At 37.6% G+C, this 25409-nt stretch overlaps 1 protein-coding gene across 1 annotated transcript; it reads left to right on the forward strand.

Moving 5' to 3' along the window:
• LOC136236235 (RNA helicase aquarius-like) lies at nucleotides 1-25387 on the forward strand. Its single transcript, XM_066026363.1, has 46 exons — nucleotides 1-135; nucleotides 1547-1618; nucleotides 2166-2219; nucleotides 2572-2612; nucleotides 2667-2748; nucleotides 2795-2869; nucleotides 4817-4897; nucleotides 5185-5271; nucleotides 5367-5435; nucleotides 6394-6494; nucleotides 6543-6619; nucleotides 6759-6823; nucleotides 6870-6926; nucleotides 7004-7063; nucleotides 7378-7491; nucleotides 7546-7649; nucleotides 7900-8011; nucleotides 9735-9806; nucleotides 9869-9917; nucleotides 12817-12909; nucleotides 12963-13011; nucleotides 14134-14185; nucleotides 14236-14362; nucleotides 14414-14508; nucleotides 17193-17265; nucleotides 18258-18364; nucleotides 18411-18470; nucleotides 18533-18642; nucleotides 18695-18785; nucleotides 18980-19020; nucleotides 19071-19214; nucleotides 19261-19330; nucleotides 19969-20189; nucleotides 20903-20969; nucleotides 21027-21149; nucleotides 21556-21669; nucleotides 21730-21771; nucleotides 22035-22065; nucleotides 22131-22237; nucleotides 22427-22558; nucleotides 22785-23084; nucleotides 23641-23811; nucleotides 23963-24160; nucleotides 24210-24272; nucleotides 24320-24433; nucleotides 25156-25387. Exons 1-46 carry the CDS (start codon nucleotides 55-57, stop codon nucleotides 25312-25314), a joined length of 4407 nt encoding a protein of 1468 aa, XP_065882435.1. The 5' UTR covers nucleotides 1-54; the 3' UTR covers nucleotides 25315-25387.
• Nucleotides 25388-25409: the final 22 nt, after the last annotated feature.

A 25409-nucleotide genomic window follows, 5' to 3' on the forward strand; every position in this document is an offset into this window, starting at 1 on the left:
AGAACCATACGTATGAGTACCACAATCGATAACTCCAGTTGAGGTCGAGAGCGAATGAGCTGGCAGACGAAAGGAACGTTATCCAGATTTCGCCCAAGAGGACACTTCACGAAGAAAAGGCGACATTCTGCAAAGGTATAAGATAGTACAGCTGTTTATACTGTGTTCTAAGCGAGGTTCTAAAACTTTCGAACAGAGCTGGCTTGATCACAATCCATTACAATCAGGGTTTACAATTGTCTTTGATCCTTGTTTTTACTGCACGTGTCTTATTAGAATTGAAGCCTGGTGTAGGTAGGATTGGCCACTCTAAATAAAGGACACCTTTAGAAGTAGCACGATTTAAGGAGGAGCTCGATTACACCTACTATAGCCATCTACTCTTTTAACACTTAGTGCTAATGTTTCTGTAAGGCAATAGTATTCGTGAACCGAGATGCAGTACAATTTGTAAGTTTTTTTATGAGTAAAATACGTTAAACATATCATTGTGGCTACTGCAAATACTTAGATATGGTTTTAGTAAAATTGAAACTTGATTACTGGTTAGGATAATGATCATTTTGTGGTTGAATACTAAATTAGCCCTAGTGTGTGTCATGTCCATGAAGTTGGTGTGTCATGCCAATTAGCTAGAATTCAATTTTCACACCATAGCCTTACATTCCTTTATCCGAAATGAAGTATTTTACAGTGGGATTGCTAGGGCAGACCACATACAAATTTTGCTCAAGATATAGATGACCAAACTTTCATTTTTATTGCATATACTTTACAAATTTGCCATAAAACACATTAATTAATGTATCCATTTATCCAACTGTGTTGCAATATAGCAGTCGTAAAGAAGTAGTACAATGGCAGTACCAATTTTTGTACAAAGCTGGTCAATATTGGCAGAGTTATGACTACTACTTCTTTGTGAAAAAAAGAATGATTTTCTGTCACACTTAGGGTTACTAAAACTGCTGGGAATGCATGAGTTGAAAATTTTGTAGATTAAGTAATCACCATAGCTCTAACTTTTTGTGGGTTATTTACAAATTTGTTCAGTATGAGCAATTCAAACACAATATTTCTTTTGTGTTGTTTCTGTAGAAAAAGGAAGAAAAAAAGATTGAAAGCAAGCTCCAAAGCTGGCTATAGGCTGGCTTTGATACTTGCAAATATGTATCTATGCCAAGGCTTCCAAGCTATAAAAAGGTACTGTCCTTTTCAAAACTTCTGGATTAGAAAGTATTGAAATTAAGGATGGTGGCCAAGAAATGACTGTAAATGCCAATAATGACAACGTTTCCATGTCATTATTAACATTATGACATTTCTTGGACACCACCTTTGATTTCACGATAACGACTTTTTGAAGGAGCCAACCCTTTTATCAGCTAAATTAAAGAACAAATATAGCAAGCTTATTAAATGACTGCATAGTGAATATATGCCAACTGCTATATTGTCTGACATGATGATCTGCTCTAAATTTATTCTCACTGAGTTTAGTTGTTTACTTGTTGAGAGCTATTCAGTGGAATATGTCCTTATTTAGGTTAATGATGACGAAACTCATGGGTTGAGTGAGGCTTCAACATACTTAACACAGTCTGATCCATTACTTGTGGTGAGTTGTTGTGTGTGTGTGGGTGCGTGTCTGCGTGCGTGCACGTGTGTATGTGCTGAAGCAGTAAGTATACTGTGTTAATTGATTGTGTGCATATAAGTTAGCGTGTTTAAGTGCATGCAGAGCCATTATGACTTCTGTCTTTATGAAGCAAATGGAAACATGGAACTAGAAAGTTTACAGATTGTGCAGTGACTTATTATAATTTTTTTTTTATCTTTGTGTCTGCATACATACAGTAACCTTTTAATTTGTTTTTTGATATCTATACTACCTGTCATACTGCTATCCGTGCAGTCACTGCAGTATTATTTTTTAAACTTGCATATGAATGAAAATATTTATGCATACATTGGGATCCTCTTATTTTACTAGCCAACCTTACATTCCCCAAGTGAGAAATTCATGCAGTAGTATTTTTACCTGGCTAACGCATCACCTGCCTAGAGTTTGGCTGGTATGTGACTGGCTTAACAGGTTACATGTAGATTATGGTTGTCGCCCCATGGCTGGCTTGCTAAGGTAATAATATCTTTGTTGCCCCTAGCTTGCTGATAGACACTGGGCTGTACCTTCACAACAACACACTTTGAATATTGAGGTGAGTTAGGAAATAATATAACTCTGTGTGTGTGGGAGGGGGGGGGGGGGGGGGGGTTGTGATGTGCAATACATATTGATGTACCATGATATTCGCAGTGTACTCATAAGCAAGGCAGGTGATCCAATACAGTGATGTTAACGTATTGTATATGCTAACGTGTATGTACAATGTGTGGTCCAAGTAGCTTAGTTACTTTAGCCAGCTAAGCTTTAGTTCATTGTCTATTGTAGTATTTCAGGTACTGAGGATTAACAAATATTGTGATGTTGTGTCTTAAAATTTATAATATTTGTGATTACTGCATATTTTGTTAATTAAATTAATTAATAAATTTCCTTTTCACTCTCAGGTTGTTGAAAATGTATACAAACAACACTTGTGGGCCACCAGGTGTGTGTGGTTAACAATTCCCTCTATTTTTCTATCATGTTATTAATGTTGCAGGTTTTCCCCGGCAAAGACACAGGCTCTGGAGTTTAGTCAGTACCTGGAGCACTACCTCTGGCCTCACTTCACTCCAGACCAGGTGATATATTTGATTGTGGGATTTAATTTTATGTCATCATGTTTAGACGTCAGTGGCATACATCATGTCTATTGCTATCATGGTGAATGAAAAGTTCCGTGAGAGAATACCTGCATGGCAGGTAAGTGTGTGTTTTGTGGTGGCTGGTAATCAATGCCTAATGTTTGTTTACCTTGATTAAGATCTTTACTCCAGAGTACCTAGCTGTATTAATGGTGTAGCTACCAGTGAGCTAGCTAGCTTTGCTATAGCAGTTAAATGTTCATAGCATGCAGAAATGCCTGACCACTTATCCATGGTACATTCAATGGGTACAAAGTATTGAGATACTTTAATAGAACATTCAAGTATTTTGATACATTCAAGTATTCTAATACACCATTCAAGTGCAACAATGCAACTACTATAATAAATACACGTTGTTAGTGTAATCATGTACTTATTAATATCGGTCCATTCCAGATGAGGTGATCATTTATAGTGATATACAAAGTATTCTAATGTGTAAGTATATACACGTCACATTTCCAAGAAAACTTTCTTCCAACATAATAAATTGTTCTCCTAGTTACTAGAGAAATGCTAGCAGCATCGTGGGATGAGCCTGAGTGAATTCATGTCTATATGTGGTACTCTCTCTGTCTGGCCACTCTTGCTTGTTTCTGTTCTAACGTTTCTCTGTTGCATCTTTGCATGTACAGTTTTGTCTTGTCTTCTTGGATTTCAAAGGAGCATTTAGCACTTACACTGTTTTCGGATTGTTTTCTCTGGGTGCTTATCAACTGGAGATAATAAACACTGCTTCTTTTGGTAATAAATCCTGAAAGATAACTGTGATAGCGCTAGAAGCATCAGTAATCCATGGCGTAATTCATCGTGTGATGTTTGGTAGCACTAACCCATATTTGGAGCATCAGTGTACTGTCATTGTGCACTGGTGCTGACAATTGTTAGTTTATGGAGTAGTGTCTGGAATGTAGCAGTGTAATATACTAAATCTACCATGTAACCATGTAACCATGTAATTGGTGAAGAACTCGTAAGTTTACCAAGTTGTATCATAACTTTTCGTTTGTTAGCCTCAGCAGTGTCAGGATTCTGTAGCATGAGTTGTTGTGTGATGGTTGATAGTAAAAGTTAAATTTTATCGTAATTTATTGTGAACGTGACCATTGCGCTGCTGACTTGCTAGCTAGTGCGGGGCTCACTCAGCAAAAATTTAATATTTAGAATTTCACTATCAATTATGTCCTAACTTATTTCACAGTCTGGTGATGGTAAGAGAGTGTAGTGGTAGTGTAGTCAATAACTGATAACTTTACATGTGAATACCCAAACCCACAATAAGTTGTTGTATGGAAGGGTTTTATATCAAACCGAACTGTTGTCAATGAACACAAATATGAATGATAATATGAATATGAGGCCTTTCTCTGAACAGTGCTGATGCCTAATGCAATTGGAGTTATACTCTATAGCCAGTGCGTGCACTAGTTAAATGCTGTGGCATGTGGGGTCCGGATAACTGAGGTTCCACTGTACTAGAGTTCAACCTTGCTTAGTTCAAAAAAATTGATTCAGTGACTATTCAAACTCGGCTACTACTCAATGCTTGAAAATGATCTTTAAGCCATTATTTTCAAAATCAATTGTGGTACCACTCAAGTGCAGCTACCATTGAAGATGCAGCATTTAACCAATGAATATGGGTAATTGGTGATGAAGTCACAAAAGCTTAACATATAGACAAGCAGCCATTAGGGAAGTGATCACTACCAAAAACAAATTTCAAATGTCTCAAGGTACATACCGATGCAATCTAAATCTTCAGAGTTTCCAATTTGATTTTGTATATTTTTACTATATTGCTTGTTTGAGCAAATAACATGATTTAGTTGGCATATGTTTCATTTATGTACATGTATACACAGTCTGCACTTGTACGTACATGTATATAGTGTAGTGGGGCTTTGTATCATAGTATTCAACTGTTCATATATATATTGTATGTTTTTAGTGTATGTACTGTATGTGGTGTACATGAGGAATTGGTGTACAAACCCTGCAGGTGTTCAAGACAAGACCAGACCACTTTGCTGCATACTTCAATCTCGTTATGGATGCCATGATCTCTGATGAAGCACAACATGTTAGTTGCCATGGATACAATAGCCATATTTGGTAGTGTTGTTCTATATTACAGTGTGACCTCCAACACCATTGAACAAAAAACAAAACACTCTAATAGAACAGTAACTTCTTTTTTATGATCAAGGTCTTACTGTGCAAAAACTAACAGTGCCTAACTATTTTCTTTTGGTGTTGATGGTTTGCATTCTGTTCATGATTGAGAGGTGTTCTTGACTTCTTGATCATGTGATAAAATGTGTGGGTAGAGTGATGGGTGGACATTTATTTTGATCTCTGTTTGGTCAGGTTTCAGCCATTAATGATGGAGGCAATTACTCGTTGCTGGAGAAGTCTTTCTTGTTGCTGTTCTTTATCAACTGCTTCAACAGTTTGGTTAGTCTGTCCCTCTATGTGTAATGTATGTGTGTGTAGTATGGTGTGGTGTGGTGCAGTGTGGTACATTATGGGTCACTATATACTTGTCACAGGAGGAGGATCTGGTTAGGGAACAAGTTCAAAGACTCTGTTCACTACCAATGTGGATTTGTCTACTACCAGTAAGTGATGTGTATGTACGTGGGGTAAGTGTGACATAGTGAAGGGGTTGTAGGTAGAATTGAAACAAGTACAGAACATGTACTTTAATTTGGGACCAACTGATTTTGACAATATTTAGTGTTATCATCCTTAGGGGAAATTGTATTGATAGGGACTCCAGAGACTGAAAAATTAAATGTATAGTGTCCTTTGTGCGGAGGGTCCTTTAGGAGAGGTTCCACTGTAATGAACAATTAGGCAGGAAAATTTATGGAGTCTATAGTGGACACTTAGGTAGGTAGGGACCAAGCTGTGATAATGATAAAGAGGTTTTCCTCTTTCACATGTAAAAATGGCTAGACTGGTTGGACCAAAATATTTGTCTTTATTATGAAGGTTTTTGGTCCTTAATTTGGTATGAGAGTTTGGTAAGAAGGATTAATGTAATAATATTATTAATTTAAAAGTGAAGTAGGGATCAAAGTGAAAAAGTAGTGAAACAAGAGCTGAATATGGTATTACAGCATAGTTCTGTAAGAAAATCCCTACATCGATATATAAGTTATTTTGTTCGAGCCAAAGTAGGATTGTCCGGTTGTACAGAGTATATATTTGTTGTACAAATCTAATTTCTTACTTTTCCAACTGTCTGAAGCTACAACTCCAATGTTGTTGGCTAAAACTATGACAGTATTGCAACAGGGAAGCAATTTTTTTTTTTTTTAATCTGCTCTTCACAAGTATAAAATGATGCAGTTACTTGTATAGATGATACTTCTTATCCACTAAATCAGTACAGTGGTACCTCTCTATAACAGACAATTTGGGGACCAGAATTTTAGGCATGTATTTGCTGTAATACAGTTTTCCTGTGAGAAACCAAACCAGTTGGGACCAAAATTTTTGTCCTTTATGTCTTTTTCATGGAGTTGTGCCCAATATGTGTTGTAGTGATAATTAATGGATAATTATTTGTAGAGTCGTAGAGAGCAGGAACTGAAGGCCAATACAAAATGGAAGAAGTACTGGACTGCCCTTGAAAAAAGGGACTCCAAAGCCGATGCTGATGCTATAAAAAGGTGGATATTCATTCATATAGCCACACAAAATTTATATTTTGCCAACAGAAGTCAAAAGGACAGGCGTTTCCTGTGTAATCTGATTGACAAATTCTTTACTATCTTGGAGGGAATCCCCATTAAAGGTACATATTTACAAATACAGCAGTAATTATCATATACCCTTAATTACCATACCATGCATATAGTGGGTTTATGTGTGAGACCATGCATATACAGTATTAGCTCACTCTAGTATTTGATCATAAATCTACTAATTTCTAGGGAAAGTTAACCGACAGGCTGTCCAGTTTTGTGAGAGATTTTTGGAGTTCATTACTGACATTGAGGTGGGTGTGGCTGTGCTGCACATGATGACATCATATGACATCACAGGCTCAACTACCCACCAGGCGATTCTTCAACACACTATTGGATAATTGTCACTTTATGGTATGCATTGTGTCACTGCTACGCCCTGTGTGTGTTGCATAGTGTGTCACGTATATACCTTTATTTTTTAACTGCAGGTGAAATGCAAAATGTCCAACTTGGCACGACGTAAACCTGAAGGTCATTTGTTCAATCAGGTATGCTGCTCAAATGCAAGCTTGGGTGGATCCTTATACATTAACTTGCTATACAATTATTGTGTTGCCAGTTATAGCACTGCCTAGGTCTCTATTTGAATGGGCTTATACTGTGGAGCCTCCCTGTAACAGATACGTGTGATAAAAATTTATGGAGCCATATTTGTTGGGACCAGAGTCTTTGTCCTTGTTATGGAGGTTTCTATTGTATGCTTTAATTCAGAGAGAGAGATGTTCCATGATATGGCTTACTGCTGTTTTACACATGGGAAGGAGGCATGTGCTGCTATTCATGTCTCATTGTTCTGGTTTAGTTGTTGGAGAGGGTTGGATTTTATGCCGGTTTTGAGATCAATGATCACACGGGAATGGCATTGACTGAGCATCAAATGTTGGATCAACATTACAGCAAGATCACAACTCTACAGGTTAGGCATGTGCACATTAACTATCTGTATTTTATACAGCTTCTCTTTTTATAGAAAGCCTGTTTCAACCTGTTCCCAGAACTACGCCAGTTTGCGATGTCCCATGTTGCTGGCATTGATAGACAGCAGTCATTGTTAAAGTATCTCACACCATTAAGGTATGACACGTCTACCTCATTAATACGGCCACCTATGCCATTGAGGTGGTCTTATTGATGAGGTCATAAGTTCACCTTAGTTATATTTGGGACCTACTTGACATGGTCACTATAATGAGGTGGTCTTAGTGTGAGGTTATGAAAATGTGTTTGGGGACCTACTTCACTCTATGAGGTGGTCTTATTTATAAGTGGTCTCAAATGGAGGTTTCAGCCGGCATACTACTTGATTATTATTGTTTCATTTCAGCAACGAGACACTCCATGAACTAGCTGCATATCTGAACCTTGTTCCTAAGCGACAGCAAGAAGTGGAGGGAGATGAAGAAGTGATAGACAATTCATTGTTGGTAGAGCTGCTGGTAAGAACAACTTGTGAGAAATGTTGTTACTGCTGTTGCCGTCCTTCCATTGTCTTGTGAAATCTCATTTGCTTTGAATGAATTAAGCACAATAATGCCAGTGTGGTTTGAATTCATTAAACTTCTAAATGGATTTCTGTTTTCAAATAGGAAAAGTCTTTTTTACGTTAATTAGACTGTTCAGCTTTATTAAAAGGAATCCATTTATGGTGCAAGATATTGTCTCTGCTCACTGATTCTGTGACATTTCAAAATGTTGGCTATATATAGTCTATGGGTTTACCATTTTCCCTTACACAGCCCAAACGTCTATAAAGATTTAGTGGTGCTGTGAGCCCTTTAAATGCTGAAGCTGTTTATCAAAAGGCACTTAGACAGATACAAACCAGAGTTAGGAGGCTTTAAAAATATCCCATTATACAGTACATGTATAGCAGGGAGTATGAAGGTTTGTACCTTCTCACAAGAAAAACTTACAGTACCTTCACAACATCTTGGCAGTATTGGTTTTGTGGTATAATGATGCCCAGAACCCAACCACTTCTAATAAGTATTGTGGTTTTTAATAAAAAAAGTATTTAGTGAATTTTCTCCTGACTGATTGACTAACTACAACTGGTAATGCCTTCAGACAAGTGTAACTCAATAACAGCTAAGGTAGTGTAACTCAATAACAGCTAACAGCTAAGGCTTGATTATTTCACTGTTAGACATCACTTCAGAACAACAAGTGCCTTTTGGTATAATGCAGTACATACAGTTGTGATAGCGCACCAATGGCTATGTGTTTCCTGTCACATAAGAATAATGCGAAAATTGTCCATACCTTTTGTGCCACGCCTTTAACAGTTGGATATAAGCAGGCCAGCTTCATGTGTTGTTCTCAGTGTGTATAGTGCTGGGTAATGGACAGAACGTAATTGAAAATTGTGTGAACAACATCAGCTATTTAGCGCTATAGACCCTGTACCATTATAACCTCATCCATCCTATCCTTTGATGTGGAGTTATAGGTTCACTAATGAAAAGTCATATTAAAAAGTTAACAAATAAGTGTTATAGAAAGTCAAGCTAGTAGGGACCCGAAGTGTTAATTTAATCTCTACTTTAGCCACGCTGCTAATTCTAGCACTTTTTTTATTGTAATGATGCCTTGTCAGTACCCACACAATGCTGTGCTTTGCACTGTTGTGGTTTTACAAGTTCTTTAGTGTGTTTCTTTAATTTGCACGAGTTGAGGAATCAATTACAGGTGGCCTTTTGTTTTAACACAATTCTTCTAAGATTTAAGATTAGGTAGTGGGCAGTCAGCATAGCTGGTTTGCACAGGGTGTGAGTTTATCTTTCCTTACACTTGTACATTTAAAATTGGGTCCGAATGTGTAGTATTGTATTAACAGTCTTCTTAGTGAGTAGATTGGATTTTTGGAATTCCAAGTTTTCTCACTTGGTCACAAGTTGGGAATTATTAAAGTAACTAGTAGGGATTATGCGTACTTTGTCTAGGATGCTAGCATGTACACCTGAATAGTGAAATTTTTGAACTGCAGTCCTATCTGTTGGTCATTTTTGGTGAGATGGCTACATTAGGGAAGAGACGTTTTGTACACTAATGACGCAATTGAGGATTTTCAAGTTGACGGCTGCAGGTGACCTTATTATACAGTGACCTTATCACATATGACCTAGTGACTTGATTGTCATGTACATATGACCTCTGCAGGTATATCACTGTCAGAGGAGGGCTTCACAGTTGGACAAGATTAATGACATGCCGCTTTATCCCACTGAGAAGGTGTGTTGGTGTGGCTGGTTGCTTTGAAGACACTTTAGTGAATATGGCTGCTATCCTTGTAGGTCATCTGGGATGAGAATGTTGTGCCGACAGAATACTACTCATGGGAAGGTGAGGACTAATTTTAGTGGTGTCTAAATTTGGCACGTTCTATATTTAGCACAATCGTTTACCTTTAGTCATGAAGAATGCTTTAGAAAATGCTTGAAGCTTACTTGACATGGTCACTATAATGAGGTGGTCGTATTAATGAGATCATGAAGTACACCTTAGCTATGTTTGGGACCTACTTGACATGGTCACTATAATGAGGTGGTCTTATTAATGCGATCATGAAGTACACCTTAGCTATGTTTAGGACCTACTTGACATGATCACAAAATCAAAGTTGTCAGTTTAAATACTTTCTGTATACAGTGAAACCTCTGTATTACGGACATTTTGGGGCCCAGAATTTTTGGCCACTTTTTGCTGTAACATAGAGGTTTCCCTCTTTCAGAGGTAAAAAAATGCATTAACCAACCAAAATCTTTGTCCTTATTGTGGAGGTTTTTTCTATTGCGTCCTTAATTCGGAGAGTTTGTCAAGAGAGGTTCCACTGTACATACAGAATTCACATGCTTTTTTGAAGCCAAGATTTTCAATAGAGCAGTCGTGTTTTGTCAAATTGTATTAAAGCAATGCCATATCAAAACTCTTAAAATATCAAATTTTTTTGGGAAGGTCCCTGGGCCTTCAAAATGACATACATATTAATTTTGTTGCATACTTGTTGTGCAGTGTACTTCAAACTCCACTGTGTAAGTTTCGTTGCCAAAATTGTGCCCACCAAAACTAGATTCTAGCTAGAAAGATAGCAGAAGCGCAAATGCAATTGCCATATACATGGGCAAGAAGAGGAGCTAATCTCTTCCATGCAGGAATCAGTAAGAGGGGGTAAATTTATATTTTAAAGCTGCTAAAAATCGAAATACTCTAATAAAACAGTCAACTATATTCTAATAGAACATCCACAAACAAAGACTACTGTGTTACCTGAAATTGAACCTATTCTTCTTGACCTGTGCACTGCTATCTCGTCATTGTGCCAAACATCTTGCCATACCAATTACTTATTGCTTAAAAGTTAATCTTTTAAGGCATCAAAAGGATATAATTTCCTTTGGTTAAATGTATAGTGTATGTAATTTTAATTGTAGCTACAAACTTGATACTTGAAGTCTTGCAACTAAAACAGTAATTCTAGTTGTGTATATATATATATATATATATATATATATATATATTTATATATAAGGCTGTTTATCATCTTAAATGACAAAGTACACCAATCCATCGCCTTAAATTCCAATTTTTCAAAGGAGATGCTTTACAGTAACCACCACAACATGAATCAGAAATTCCGAACCATAAATAGCTTCCTCTCCTTATAAGTTGAAAATTCTTTGAAAACAGTTGCAACATAGATTCAGTGATATTGGTGGTCATGGTTCATTATCTAATCAGTGGCAGATCTAGAAATTTTCAGATGGGGTTTCTGGTTTAGGCAAAAAGAGCAGATCTAGGATATTCTTACGTGGGGATTAGTGGTAGTCACTCAACAAGCGTACAAAGTACACTCAGCATGCTTTGGCGTGCTCTAACTGGGGAGGACATGCCCCCACAGGAAATTTTTGAAAGAAATAGCCTTCTGAGATTGAATTTGGTAACAATTGAATAAAGCCTATATGAGGATACTGCATGCATTATTGATGATCCATCTCTGTCTAGAAGCTGACATGCAGAGGGAAAAGCAAGCCAACTGAATGTACCCCACAGGAAATTTTTGGCATTTTAGCCTTATTTGGTAACAATTTTGGCTTAAATTTGTTGAATAAACATTAAGTGATCACATGTTGAAAGGAAACTCATTATTCAGTGACAGTTATGTGTCTGCGTGACATGCAATAGTAGTATGATTTCACACATCCCTTAAACTCTTGATTTCCTTCCACTCTGGAATGACTGCATAGGGCTACGAATAAAAATAATTTTGGAGATTTTTTTTCAGAACAGTTAACAGGGTCGGATCCGGACTTTTAAAAGGAGGGATTCCACTCTGGAATATGGTAATTGTACCTTCAGTCTAGTAGCTACCTAGTAATAATCACTCACCAGCAATGTTTCACTGTTAGAAAATGCAAGTGAACCCTCGCTTTAGAAGTGGTAATAATCATCTTCCAAACATTAAAACGATAATTATTTTTAGAGGCACTTATTGTGTAGAAGAGGTAGTTTTCTGACCCTGATAAGGCAGTTCCAGAATGGCATCAAAGACCAACTAGGTCATATAGCAAACATGATTTACGCACTTTTAATTGGCTGCTAGTCTGCAAACTAGGTAGTTTCACTTGCCTGCCCCACTCTGTAAACTGATTTTGGACACGTACCTTATTGTCAGAGGTGGTTTCAGTCATAACCAATGCGACCCTCTCCTCCCTTCCCTGTATTCGCCACTGCTAATAAAATTAAGTGTCTTGCAGCTTCTGGAGGTTGCACTCCTAGACCCCTTAAATTCTCAAACCATACTGCAGCTTTTATGCTTTGCCCTTTACCTGACAGCTAGTTATCATTGCTAGAAAATAATAATTTTTTCACCTAGATAAAGTGGCTCGTGATGATTATGCTTATTCAATAAGGTTCAGTCAAAATTATTGCCAAATTCAATCTCAGAAAGTTAAATTTTCCTGTGTGGGCATGCCCCAGACCCCCTAGATAAACATGCTCCACATGCTGTACTTCAACCGTTTGCCACATTTCCTAGCCCCCACTACAGCTGGGGGAATAAGCCTTGTTTCAATGATGAATTTCTTGGAAGACTCTTAAAAGTGTAGTTGCACCTTAAGAACTTGCGCTTGAAAATGTTAGAGTCTCCCAAAACTTTCCATTTGTAGAGGTAGTGTTATTTAAAAATAAGCACCCGTGCTACTATTTGGTGATATAATACCATGTGCATGTTTCACCATACTAGGTTGTTTGGCACTACCCAAACTAAATTTGCAGTTTCTCACACTTCATGACTACTTGCTGCGTAACCTGACACTGTTCCAGCTGGAGTCCACCTGTAAGTCTAGGTGGAAAACTTTACTGTCTGACAATTAGAGAACTTTACACTAGATGAGATTCGTTTGGATATAGAAGATGCCATTACAAGATTGAAGCCATGGTAACTATGTAATACAATGATGTGTGGTGTTAGTATTTTGTGTACTGAGTTTTATAGACATTCAAATAGGTACGTGTTTGTTGTGCTGAATACCATATAACTGAAAAGTTTGGCGGGAGGAAAGTTTGGCGAATTTGGCGAGTGAACGATGTTTTGCCAAACTAAAATCCGCCAAATCATTTGTCCAATACAAATCTATATTAGCTCAACAAATTCACCAAACTTTGTTCTCACCAAAATCCTATCGCAGCAAATTCGCCAAAGTTTCCGGCTATACGGTAGGTGATGAAAAATTTTGGAAAAAATGTTAGAATAGTGGCAGAAATAAAAATTGTGGAAATAGTTTAAGTAAATAAATAAATAAATATAAAAATAAAGAAAGAATAATATGAACTATTCCTACATATGTTCATGGAAAGTTTGTGGATTCACAGATCTAGACAAACCCTTGTGATCTTAAATACTGCTAGTTTCCATTAGCCATGCCATGGAAAATTCACAAACAATTTGATGTTGTAAAAATGGTGAACTAGCCACGCAAGGTTGGAATACGCTGTAGTCTAGGGAAGTGTGTTCCTTCATCTAGCTTGACTGCATTCATCAATTTGATGAGTTTCTGAAGACTTCTTCCAAATGCACTACCTACTAAAGTTTTCTCTTATGTAAGGATTTTAAAAAAAGGTTTTTTGAAAATTAATATAGAATATATTATAGGGGGGACATGCCTCCAAAGATTTTAGAAGCTCTGTGGTTGGATTTTTGGCCACTTTGACTTTACAATCACTGTAATTTTGAATGCTTTAAACTGTGAAATGAACAAAAGTTGTATTGCTTTATTAGAGTATCTCAACCATTTTTTGTGCAGTGTGAGATGAAAAGTAAAGTATTGCTAGATGTTAGTTACATGCATGCTACTGAAATACAGTGGTATATAGTTTTGCTATATACAGCAATAATGAAGTTAGTTATACTGCCACTGAGCTAAATTTATAAGGGTTGTTTTTTTTATCAAAACTCACACAGAGTTCCATCACTGAAATACTTACACAAGAAAGAAAAAAATTTGTTTGCAACTATGCAAGTCTCTGTGTGTGAATTAATGCAATATTTCATTAATTATAGGGTGACTCCAGAGGGTAATAATGAATTTGCTGGCTGGGCTCGTATGGCTCATGTGAGTACAAATTGTATGGCTTCTTTGTGTCACTGTCTTCTTGTTTCTAGCCAATCACAAACTTTGCCGTGGTTGAGGTTGCCAAACCTTATTTGGGCGAGAACCGTCCGTCCCGTGTGAGAGCTGACATCACATTGACGCTGGATGTACCAGAGCATGTTAAACAGGAATGGGAGGGTAACAATATATATAATCCCACAATCAGAAATATTACATGTACTATTCTAGCTCTTCGTAAACATGATGTGTGCTTATTGATGGCCATCAGACCAAAGATGTCCCTTGAAGAGAACTTCAATACTTCACAGAACTTTGCAGAGCAGGTACATATATCATTGCCAATACTTATTGTAATAAGAGAGAGAAGGGAACACCCGCACTCATTGGGTGAACAAGACATTGAACCCTCACATATTTTCCATCACCTTTTCATTCACTTATTAAGATAATATCAATCAAGATGTGAGATTTCCATTTGAAGGTTCATTGTTTGGCTTAATTTTACGAGTTCGTTGTGGTACTACTGCATGCATGCAAGAGTGTTAAATCATGTTCAAGTTACCTAATATATGGAGCCTTATTGCTTCCTTGGCTTTTGTTAGATCCACAAAAATATTTGTCAACACAGCAGCCGACTGAATGTGTCCGAGAATGATTTTGTGTACATAATCCTTGCACCAATAATTACTGCTGCCCCATAGTAACAATGAATTACATGTTTATGCTTACAGAATATTATATTAATTTGTGCTATAACTAAATTTGTTGAGGTGGTTCGTGTTTCAAAATTGCTTCTCTTCCTGGAAGCCTCAGCATGAACCCATGCAATACACCAGCTAATATCATGTTTCATGAAATAAATTGTGTAATTAAGGTGTGGTTGATATATCAGACCATAGTGATATCATGTGATGCGATATGATGTTATTGATTGTCATGGCAACCTTTGTGTGGTATTGTCACTATAGTAAACAATATGTGTTTTGTAATAGTACAGTGTGTCACGCATTACTGGACACTAGAGTTGCAACGATACAGTTTGTAGAAGTATCGAAGTATTGCCTCTGGTGTACCATGATACAACAATATATTGCGCAATACAAAGTGGAGTCTAAGCAATGGTCTATGTTGTTTTTAATGTTGTTGTTTTTTTTTGTTTTTTTTAAGAGAAATAAGTGAGCTACTTTTTCTTTGAGAATGATTACATACTATTCAGTTTAACCACAATGTACAATAATATGATGGTGATGGTCAGACATGTTACAAGCCACGATATGTCGATATATCATGTATGATACGCGATATATCGATACAGTTGTACTTTGTATCGATACAGCAATATTGTCTTAAAACGATATGATATGTGATATATCTATATATTGTTGCATATCTACTGGTCACACCCATTTATGGTATTAAAATTCCATATAAATAATTCTATCAAAAAGTGTGCATTTCTAGAACCATTGTGGCTGCATTCTACAGTATACGTATTTTTCAATAAAATTTTGCATTGTTATGGGCAGGTCATTAGGCTACATCAATTTTAAAAACTCATGAATTGCTACGACTAAACCAGGCTTATGATAGTTTATAGTGGGGATAATGCTGCTACATGATCAATAGAGACCACTAAAGAAACCTGTTTATAAAAGTAAAGGCCAGAGGAGAATGTGCATGCTTCATATTCAGATATCATTTCAAGGGAAGTTACTTTTTCATGAGAAGGAAAAGGATTGGACGTTTTAGCACCTGCTGGGATTCAGTTACTTCAGTTATGGTACCAATTGTTGACGCAGCTTGCATTCCTCGCTATCGACTGACATAGGTCCTGTTTTTTGTAGCGATTCGCAAACAGTTTTCGCGACAAAGTGGCTGCAATTGGTCATACAAATTTGATTAAAGAATGCAGTCATAATGACTCTGGAAGTACGTAATGTTTAATACATTTCTATAGTTGGCACTCCATTGGCCCACAAAATGGCCCCATGATGTCTCCTCCAATTTTTCTCAGTACAGGTTTAAGTTTTGTGGCTATAAACTTCAAACTGGCCCAATGGAATTTACTGGTGGAGCAACATGCTGGTTTATATGTAAAATCAAACTTATTGCCTTATCAAATACCCTACATGTCCTGTAATGCATCACGTAATCATGCAACTTTGTTATCGTAAAGTGAATTTTATTTAACTCAACTTGTTGTATGTACCTTCAGCAAATTATTATGATGCAACAAATGCTAACATTACTACCATTACTAGTGCTGCTTCTATTCAGTTCCCTTTGACATTTGCAAGTTTGCAAACAAATTTGCAGGTTTGCAAAGCCTTTGGCAGAGAGATTGTCGTTGTAAGAAAGTCTTCAAAGTGAGATATGAACTAAACAAACTGAATCCACAGAAATATTAAGAAACAGAAACATTATATCAAACAGCATTGGCTCTGTAGTTTACCTGCAGGCAGGGAGGTGTGGTGGTGATTCTGTATTGGATAGCTCATAGTTGCTATGGGATACTTTGCCATATTTGGTGGTTTTTCCATAAAATATTTAGTTGAGTACACAGCTGTCTGATATTGCACTCCTCTAGCTATATAGAGCTGTACATAATCATGATATATGATTATGGCTGATATCATTAATATTGTACATTATGCCAGTTTCAAGATATGTAAACACTATAACCTGATACTCGTCAGTGCAAAGGAATTGTAATAAAGATGTTGGATTACCATGTCTTATTGGTGCGACAATGAGTGCCAGATTATAGAGTAGTGTCCACTTAGAACATTTTCATTGTAGCGAATTTCCAAATACTGCAGAAGGCTAATCTGAAATGAGATTAATGTTTATGAAGGCGTGCATCGTAGTGCTTTCTAGCACAGCCTAATTATATAACAAGTGAATTTTTGTTACATGTGTATACAGTGATCGTGATGAGTTGTGTTATTGTAATATAGGAAATTTCATTATCACAACACGGCCATAATTTATTTCCCTTCTCTTCCAGGTGGGGATATTGTGTGTCCGAGGTTGTGAAGTAGAAGGCATGTTGGATGAAGAAGGGAAAGTGATAGAGGATGGTAAGGATGGTCTGATTTATAATGACATGACTTTCCTTCCTCTCATACACCCTGTAGAAAATTGCAATTTTCTAATAATAAGTGTGATGGAAAAAGACTAATACTGTGTCCATAAAAATATACCCCTTGAGAAAAGTTTTATTGCTATGGATAAATTTAGGCTAAAAAGCTGGTTGGTAACTAAAGTACACAACAATACATGAATACTGGCCTGTGGGAAAACAATATATTTTCACATCATAAATAACCAAGTTGACTTGAGATGTCACTTGTGTGCTCAATGACTTGCCAACCAAGCACTCTACATGAACAGATGTTAGCTGTTGCCCTCAGTTACTATAGTTCTAGTGCTATTTGCTAAACTAAAACACCATTACAAAGCTTTCCATTCTTTATAGACTTGTTTTTAAATTGTCTCATTTGTTGGTATGACTGTTTTGTATGTTCTAGCTTAGTTTTATCCCTTAAAGTAAAAATTGTTTTCAAAATTCAGACACAATCAGAGGTAGCCATTTTTAGGTGTGGCAGATTATATTGCAACAGTTGTATGGCCTACTTGTTGACTTCACTTAGCACTTTGTAATCAGAGAAGTTCACTCCCTATGTGTGTAACTGTAGCCAATGAGTCATCATTTGGTAAACTTTTATTCTGGGTAGATAAGCAATAAGCATCCTGTCTCCATGACAAACATGTTAAACAGTAAACAAACTTTGTTTTGTGTTGTGTGTATGTGTCAACCCCCAAATGAAGCTTTATCACCAAGAGTTTACTCTTAGCAATAACTATCTACATAACATATAAAATTATACTAGTCATATGAGCACATGGGGCTAATGGGGGCCATGTTAGGCAGGTCACTTTGTAATATCAGTTGTCTAGTTTAGACAGACAATGTAATTACAATGGGCAAATCACTTATACAGTTCAAGTTGGCCAGTTTAGTGAGGTGACCATTTAATTAAAGCATGTCTCAGTGTTCATCTTTGTGCAGGTCCAGAGATGAAGCCAATCCTGCAAGGTAACCAACGAACGTGGAGGGTGTGGCTGGACACAAACCAATACCAGCAAGACATGGAAGCAATTGTGCAAGGAGCTGAGGTACGCCCTCTCCCTGTGGGTGTAGCTCACCGTTTGTTTGCTACAGGACATCTATGAACAACTGAACGTGTTTATGAGACGTAAACCAAAAGAAAACAACTTTAAAGTACATCCATCACGATGTGTCTCAGTTACATCATATATATATCATGTTTATTATGTCTGCAGGCTGTGTTGGAGACAATTCGTAGTCTAATGAACACTGACTGTGTTGTACCTGATTGGCTACATGATATCTTCCTTGGTTATGGAAACCCAGCTGCTGCCCACTATGCACAGTTAGTAATGTCATCTTTACCATGCAACGTGTTGACATGTACACACCCTCAGGATACCAGACCAGATACAGTCAATGGACTGGGTGGACACCTTTGTGTCTTATCAACACCTTGTGGACTCCTTCCCTGAATACTCTGTAACTGTAAGGATGATGTTGCTTTATTGTATGTAGTTTGTACTGTACATCACACATAGATGGGAACGCACACACATACACACACGAATGCATACACATACATGCACTGCACACACGCGCGCGCGTGCACGCACACACCTGCACAACACACACAATGTGCGTGTGTGTGTGTGTAGTGTAACACATAGATGTTCCCATAGTGTACAGTGGATGATTCAGACAGACAGGTGCCTCCTTTCAGGTATACTCATCTTACACTCATCATTATGGTGGTGCTCTCAACACTTTCAGGTTGACATTTTCAGACCAGCTGAGATCTAACAAGCGACGTCATCCTGACGAGGAAGGGGGATCCCCCATACCAAGCAAGAACATATCAGTGGAGCCATATACCATACCTAATAGGGGACCTTATCCATACAACCAACCAAGAAGGTTCTATTAATAGTAACAATTAATGCCATTTATGGATGCTATATAGGAACGCAGTGCCATTCACACCAACACAGATTGAAGCAATCAGATCAGGCATGCAACGAGGACTCACCTTGGTATGCTGTTGCTTTGTTAAGTTTTTAGTAGAGGGTGCTTTTTTGTTACTGCAAAATGTTGTGTTGCTGTATGCTATATGTAACAGAAAGTTTTGGACCAATAATTTTTAACCAAGTTTTGCTTCAATAAAGGGGTTGTCCTTTTTCAGAGAGAAAAGGTACTATTTGGACCAAAATATTCGTCCTAACTGAGTTACTTGGTACCTATTATGGAAATTTTCTACCTAATTATCTTTAATTCAGTAACAGAGACTTTATTGTATACAGAAGCTATCCTTGTTTTGGTAGTGAAAATATATATGGAGAAGTTATATGAGCTATGCACTGTCCTCTAAACGTGAAGCTCCATTATAATTTCTAGATTCCTATTGCAGCAATGCCTAGGGCTGAATCTACAGTAATGCTGCATATACTAGTTCAAGTATTTTAGCATTTACATACATGGGTATTTGTGTACAGTGTGTACATCAATGCTATCAATTGGAAAAATTGTACACTGCTTGAAACATCAGGCAAATAAGTAGCTAGGTGTGACTACAACAAGTCTAGTATTTGTGTACTCAATCTAGAATTTACTGAATTATTGTAATCATTTCAACTTCAGTTGTGGTGCAATTGAGAGATGTCATGTGTCGTAGGTTGTGGGACCACCAGGGTCGGGCAAAACTGACATGGCGGTACAGATCATCTCCAACCTTTACCACAATTTTCCTGACCAGCGAACACTATTAGTAACACACTCCAATCAAGCTCTCAACCAACTGTTTGAGAAGATCATGTCACTGGACATCGATGAGCGACACTTGCTCCGTCTGGGCCATGGAACTGAGGAATTGGAAACTGAGAAAGATTTTAGCAGGTAAACTAGAAACTCTGTAACTGATCAGTGTTGCAGTGATGTGTGTGAAGTTTAGTTGATGTTCTGATAGCTGCGATTTGGATAATATTTTCAAATCAGTAAATTTAGCCAATTCGATACAATAATTGTACACCAATCTTTTACTAACAATTTGGTTATGATAACTGATTTCTACTATGTACAACAACAGCTGGTAATACATTTCAGCAGAGATAACGATGTTACAATCTATGAGAATGTGTTTTTAACCTAGGTGCTGCACACCAGCATGTACTTTAACTGGTACACCTGCTGTTTACCTCATGGTACCAAGCCCTCATTAATAGGCAATCCAATTATCAGCACAATACTGATAGGACCACTAGCATTCGGATATCTCATCACTTGTGTAAAACATAGTACGGGTTTGACAGTAATATAGTTTGTAGTAAAGAGTAAAGATTTCCATTCAACTACTCTAATAGAACATACACCTGTTGATTGGGTGAAAACTCTAATAGAACATACACCTGTTGATTGGGTGAAAACTCTAATAGAACAGTCACTTAATATGTGGATCCCAAATAGCTATCAAAATTCTAAAGGACTCAAAAAAATGTGCAAAAGATTGATATTAAAATTTTCATATACTTATATAAAATTGTGACATTAACACACAGTAAAAAGTTTGTTGCTGTTGGCAGCTGTTGTTATGCGTATATCCTTTGGTTTAGATATGGAAGAGTCAACTTCATTCTTGCATTGAGGCTTGAATTGTTAGGTGAAGTTAAAAGACTACAGGTTAGTGTGTTACCAACACCCAAGGGGGGTGGGGGAGTTGTCACTCTTTATGTACAGAATACACTGGGAGTGAGTGGCGATGTAGCATACACATGTGAAACAGCCGGTCACTTCTACCTATACCAAGTGTTGTCAAGATGGGAGGCATACATGAGCAAAGTGAAACCTCTAGCAGATACGGTGAGTGAAGGTGATAAGCCTCACAAGTTAACTATTTGTTTCATATATGTGCATGGCAATTCTATGTATCTGGTGGTATACTTTGCTTGGCATTATGGTTGAAATCTTGGCAGAGCCAATCAAAAAGTTGATGAACAAACAATGACACAATCCCACTTGGGACAGAACAGCTTAAACTTTATGATTTTGTGAAGAGATTTATAAAAGTGTATGAAATTGGGTGTCCAAGATTTCTTTAGTTTATAACATTAGAAGGGGTTCAATTGTTAATTGCTTATGCCTTAACCTTACTGAGGGCCTGTGAGTTGTACCATACCATTCAAGGAAGTGACGTAGCTTTCCTGGGGTGGGGTTGAAGGAGCTGTTTTTCAGTGTGATCAGTTCATATTGTACTATATGGTTGTAGCCCGATGGAGTGGCAGCTCTACAGGAACATTTCCCCTTCACCAAATACTTTGAGAATGCCCCACAGCCATTGTTCAAGGGTCAGTCATGGGCTGAAGACCTTGACATTGCAGAGGTGTGTAACGTCTTTACTGCAAGCAGATGACTGAGTGGTGATCTCGTTTTGTCAATGTAGGGATGTTTCCGACACATTAAGAAGATATTCTCACAGTTAGAGGTGGGGTAAAGTGTTTGTACAATGAACAGATTTTTCTTACTTTCTTGTGGCTGTTAAGCTTCCATACATATTTTGCTAGTTTGTTTTTTTAGTTTTTCATTGGAAGCACATGATTTCTCTTTTCCAACATTGTTAGTATATAATACTTGGTACTTACCTTAGTTGATCTTGCCTCCTTTACGCTCGCAGTATATCACCTAGTTGTGTGAAATGACAACAAAACACATATGTGGTGTTTGACTTACTTGGTGTGTATTATTTAGGAATTCCGAGCATTCGAGTTACTGAGGAGCTGTAAGTGGTAGCAATACTATATGTGTATACATGCATGATTGTATGAGTGTTAATTGTGTTGACAGCAATGGATCGAGTGAACTACTTGCTCGTGAAGGAAGCTAAGATTATTGCCATGACGTGTACACATGCTGCTCTGAGGAGAAAAGATTTCGTGGAGCTCAGCTTTAAGGTCTGAACAGTTGTTGGACAGAACTGGTGTACAGCATAACCCTAGGGTGTTCTAAAATAAGGACACCTTGACAATCAGCTTGTGCATTGTCCCATTTGTATTAGTGTCACACTTTTATCTGTATTTTGTAGCAATGCCCCCCTCTCTTTTGTTACTGCACCATCGTAGCCCCTTTCCTCTCCTTTGCAGTATGATAACGTCGTGATGGAAGAAGCAGCTCAGATACTTGAGGTGGAGACGTTTATTCCACTAATGCTGCAGAATACTGAGGATGGTGTGAGTCGTCTGAAACGAGTTATCCTAATTGGAGACCACCACCAGGTATTATCTGCACCATTAGCATGCAAAAAAAATTATAATGTATGCTTATTTTGAGTGACAAAATTTTCACTGTTATGATCTTTACTAAATCCATGACAACTTCAAATGATGCAGGCTCAATACTTTGTTTGCCAACTTCCCTCAAACACATAAATTTTCATTTAATACTCTCCCACTAGGGACCTGCATAATGTTTTATATATGCCATTTTCCTCTTCATTCACAGTTGCCACCAGTCATAAAGAACATGGCCTTCCAGAAGTACTCTAATATGGAGCAGTCAATGTTTACTAGATTTGTCAGACTGGGTGTCCCTGCTGTACAGCTGGATGCCCAGGGACGTGCTCGTCCATCACTTTGTGAGCTCTACCGATGGCATTACAACAAGCTTGGTAACCTACCGCACGTGCTACAGTCCCACGAATACCAGACAGCCAACCCTGGCTTCCAGTTTGACTGCCAGTTGATCAATATAGAGGACTACAATGGGACTGGTGAGACCCAACCCAACCCTTACTTCTATCAGGTTAGTAATGACAACTAATGAATGTTCTATTAGAGTGTTTTACACTTTAAGTGCATGCATATATCTATTGGATATCTTTTTATATTAGACTTTGGTTAGAACATACTGTTACAGTTATTACAAGTAATGCCACAAGTTTTGCAAACATCATGTCAGACAGTTTGGCAGATAAATTTACCATGTAGCCAGGCTGTTTGGAAGTTGAATCCCTCGTTGTTTACAGTAATGTTTTTTAAGTATTGCTGCATTGTTCATTGACTTGTATTGAGACTATACATAGTCTATGAGTTTACTAGACCTCCTATGAGTATCAATGGCATGATCAAAAAGGTGAACATGTGCTCTCGCTCTTCAGTTTTGTATTAGAACAACCACCTTTTAGCATGCTAAATGTATTAGGGTATTGTTAAAGCTTCATAGCTCACTTGTTTTTGCTCATATGAAAGCATCTTTTTGATCAATTCTGCTGTTTAATGAGCTAACTATTCAGCAGGTGGCCTGTGCAACTTAAAAACAACAGCACAAACAGTGTAATCATGTGTGCTGTCCTCCACAGAATCTTGCTGAGGCAGAGTTTGCAGTTGGCTTGTTCATGTACATGAGACTACAAGGCTACTCTCCAGACAAGATCACCATCCTCACCACTTACAATGGTCAGAAACATCTCATCCGAGATGTGCTCAACAAGAGATGTGGACCCAATCCTTACTTTGGCAATCCAGAAAAGGTTGGCAGGCATCAATTAGATACAGTAAAGCCTCACTTAATGTCCACCTTGATAATGGCCACCTCTAGTAGGTCCCAAACATAGCTGAGGTGTACTTGATGACCTCATTAATAAGACCACCTCCATGTTTTATTTGCATACCTGTTTACAGGTCACCACTGTCGATCGTTACCAAGGCTCCCAGAATGATTATGTTATATTGTCACTTGTTCGTACACGCCATGTGGGCCACTTGAGAGATGTGCGTCGTCTCATAGTAGCAATGTCACGTGCCCGCCTTGGTCTGTATGTGTTAGCAAGAGTGTCACTGTTTAGCAAGTGTCGAGAGCTAACCCCAGCCTTTACCTTGGTGAGTGATAAACTATAGCCCACAATCGTCATCACAATATTTGTTGCAGCTAAAAAGAAACCCGCTACAGTTGTGCTTGATTCCCAATGAGTTCTACCCCCCAACAAGACCTGTAAGTTGTGATTGTGTGGTGTTAAGTTTGTTGATGTAGTGTCGTAGGTGGGTGTGGTACCCAACACACCTCCACTGGTAATACAAAGCATGATGCATCTCACCAAGTTAGTCTATGATGAGTATCAAGTTAGGCTACAAGCCATGAGAACTCGACAACAGGTATAGTGTTTCTATATATATATATATATATATATGCAGTGCTGGGGCAATTACTTTTAAAAGTAACTCATTACATATTACTTGCAATTGAACTATTTAGTTACAGTTACATATTACTCATAAAATATAATAATATTACATATTATATTACTTTTGTGTCCACAGCGTTAAGCTGTCACGTGTGAAACTACCACCTATCACGTGACATGATTGCATTGTTGGACAATGTGTAAATCTTGGTTATAAGTAAGAAGCTGGTGAATAAGCTTCATTACTTCGTTGTGGCTAGGCGTTACTCAGTGGATTACTAATGGGATTAGGTGTTGCCCCCAACACTGTATATTTGTGTGTGTAGTGCGTGTGTGGAAAGGAGATCAGAAGTCATTTCAGAGCCATTAAAATACATCATACAAAAACCCATTTTCTGTGATAAAATAAAACATGTGGACAAGCATACTGAAGTGTGGCATCAATTGTTACATGTGTGTTTAAAGAGTATACATATCCAGTTGGTGTTACAAAGCTATATGCACAATAGAATTCGTCTAGAAAATTCAGCCTAACTTTGCAATTGATGTAATATTTTTAAACAGCACATAAAGTGCTTCTGACCTCCTCCTCTGTATGTGTGCGTGTGCATGTGCATGTGCGTGGTATATAAAATTAAGGTTCAAATATTTCACTCGACAACTTTGTAACACATTTAATTTGCTGTTTACCAGATTCCACCAGCACCAGAACAGATTATTGTTGATGATGATCACAGTAATATCTCTGACCAGCAAGATCAACAGGCCAATCAGGATCAACAGACAGATCAACAGATGGATCAGGATCAACAGCAAGATGGACATTCATCAGACACTGTAATTGAGGATTAATAATTTACAAATGCCAATAGATATGACAGCATACAACACATTTATACTCTAATAATTACTTAGTAAAACCTTAGCGAGTAAAACGCCATTCAGTA

Source organism: Dysidea avara, chromosome 10 (assembly GCF_963678975.1).
Source record: "Dysidea avara chromosome 10, odDysAvar1.4, whole genome shotgun sequence".
Lineage (NCBI taxonomy): Eukaryota > Metazoa > Porifera > Demospongiae > Dictyoceratida > Dysideidae > Dysidea > Dysidea avara.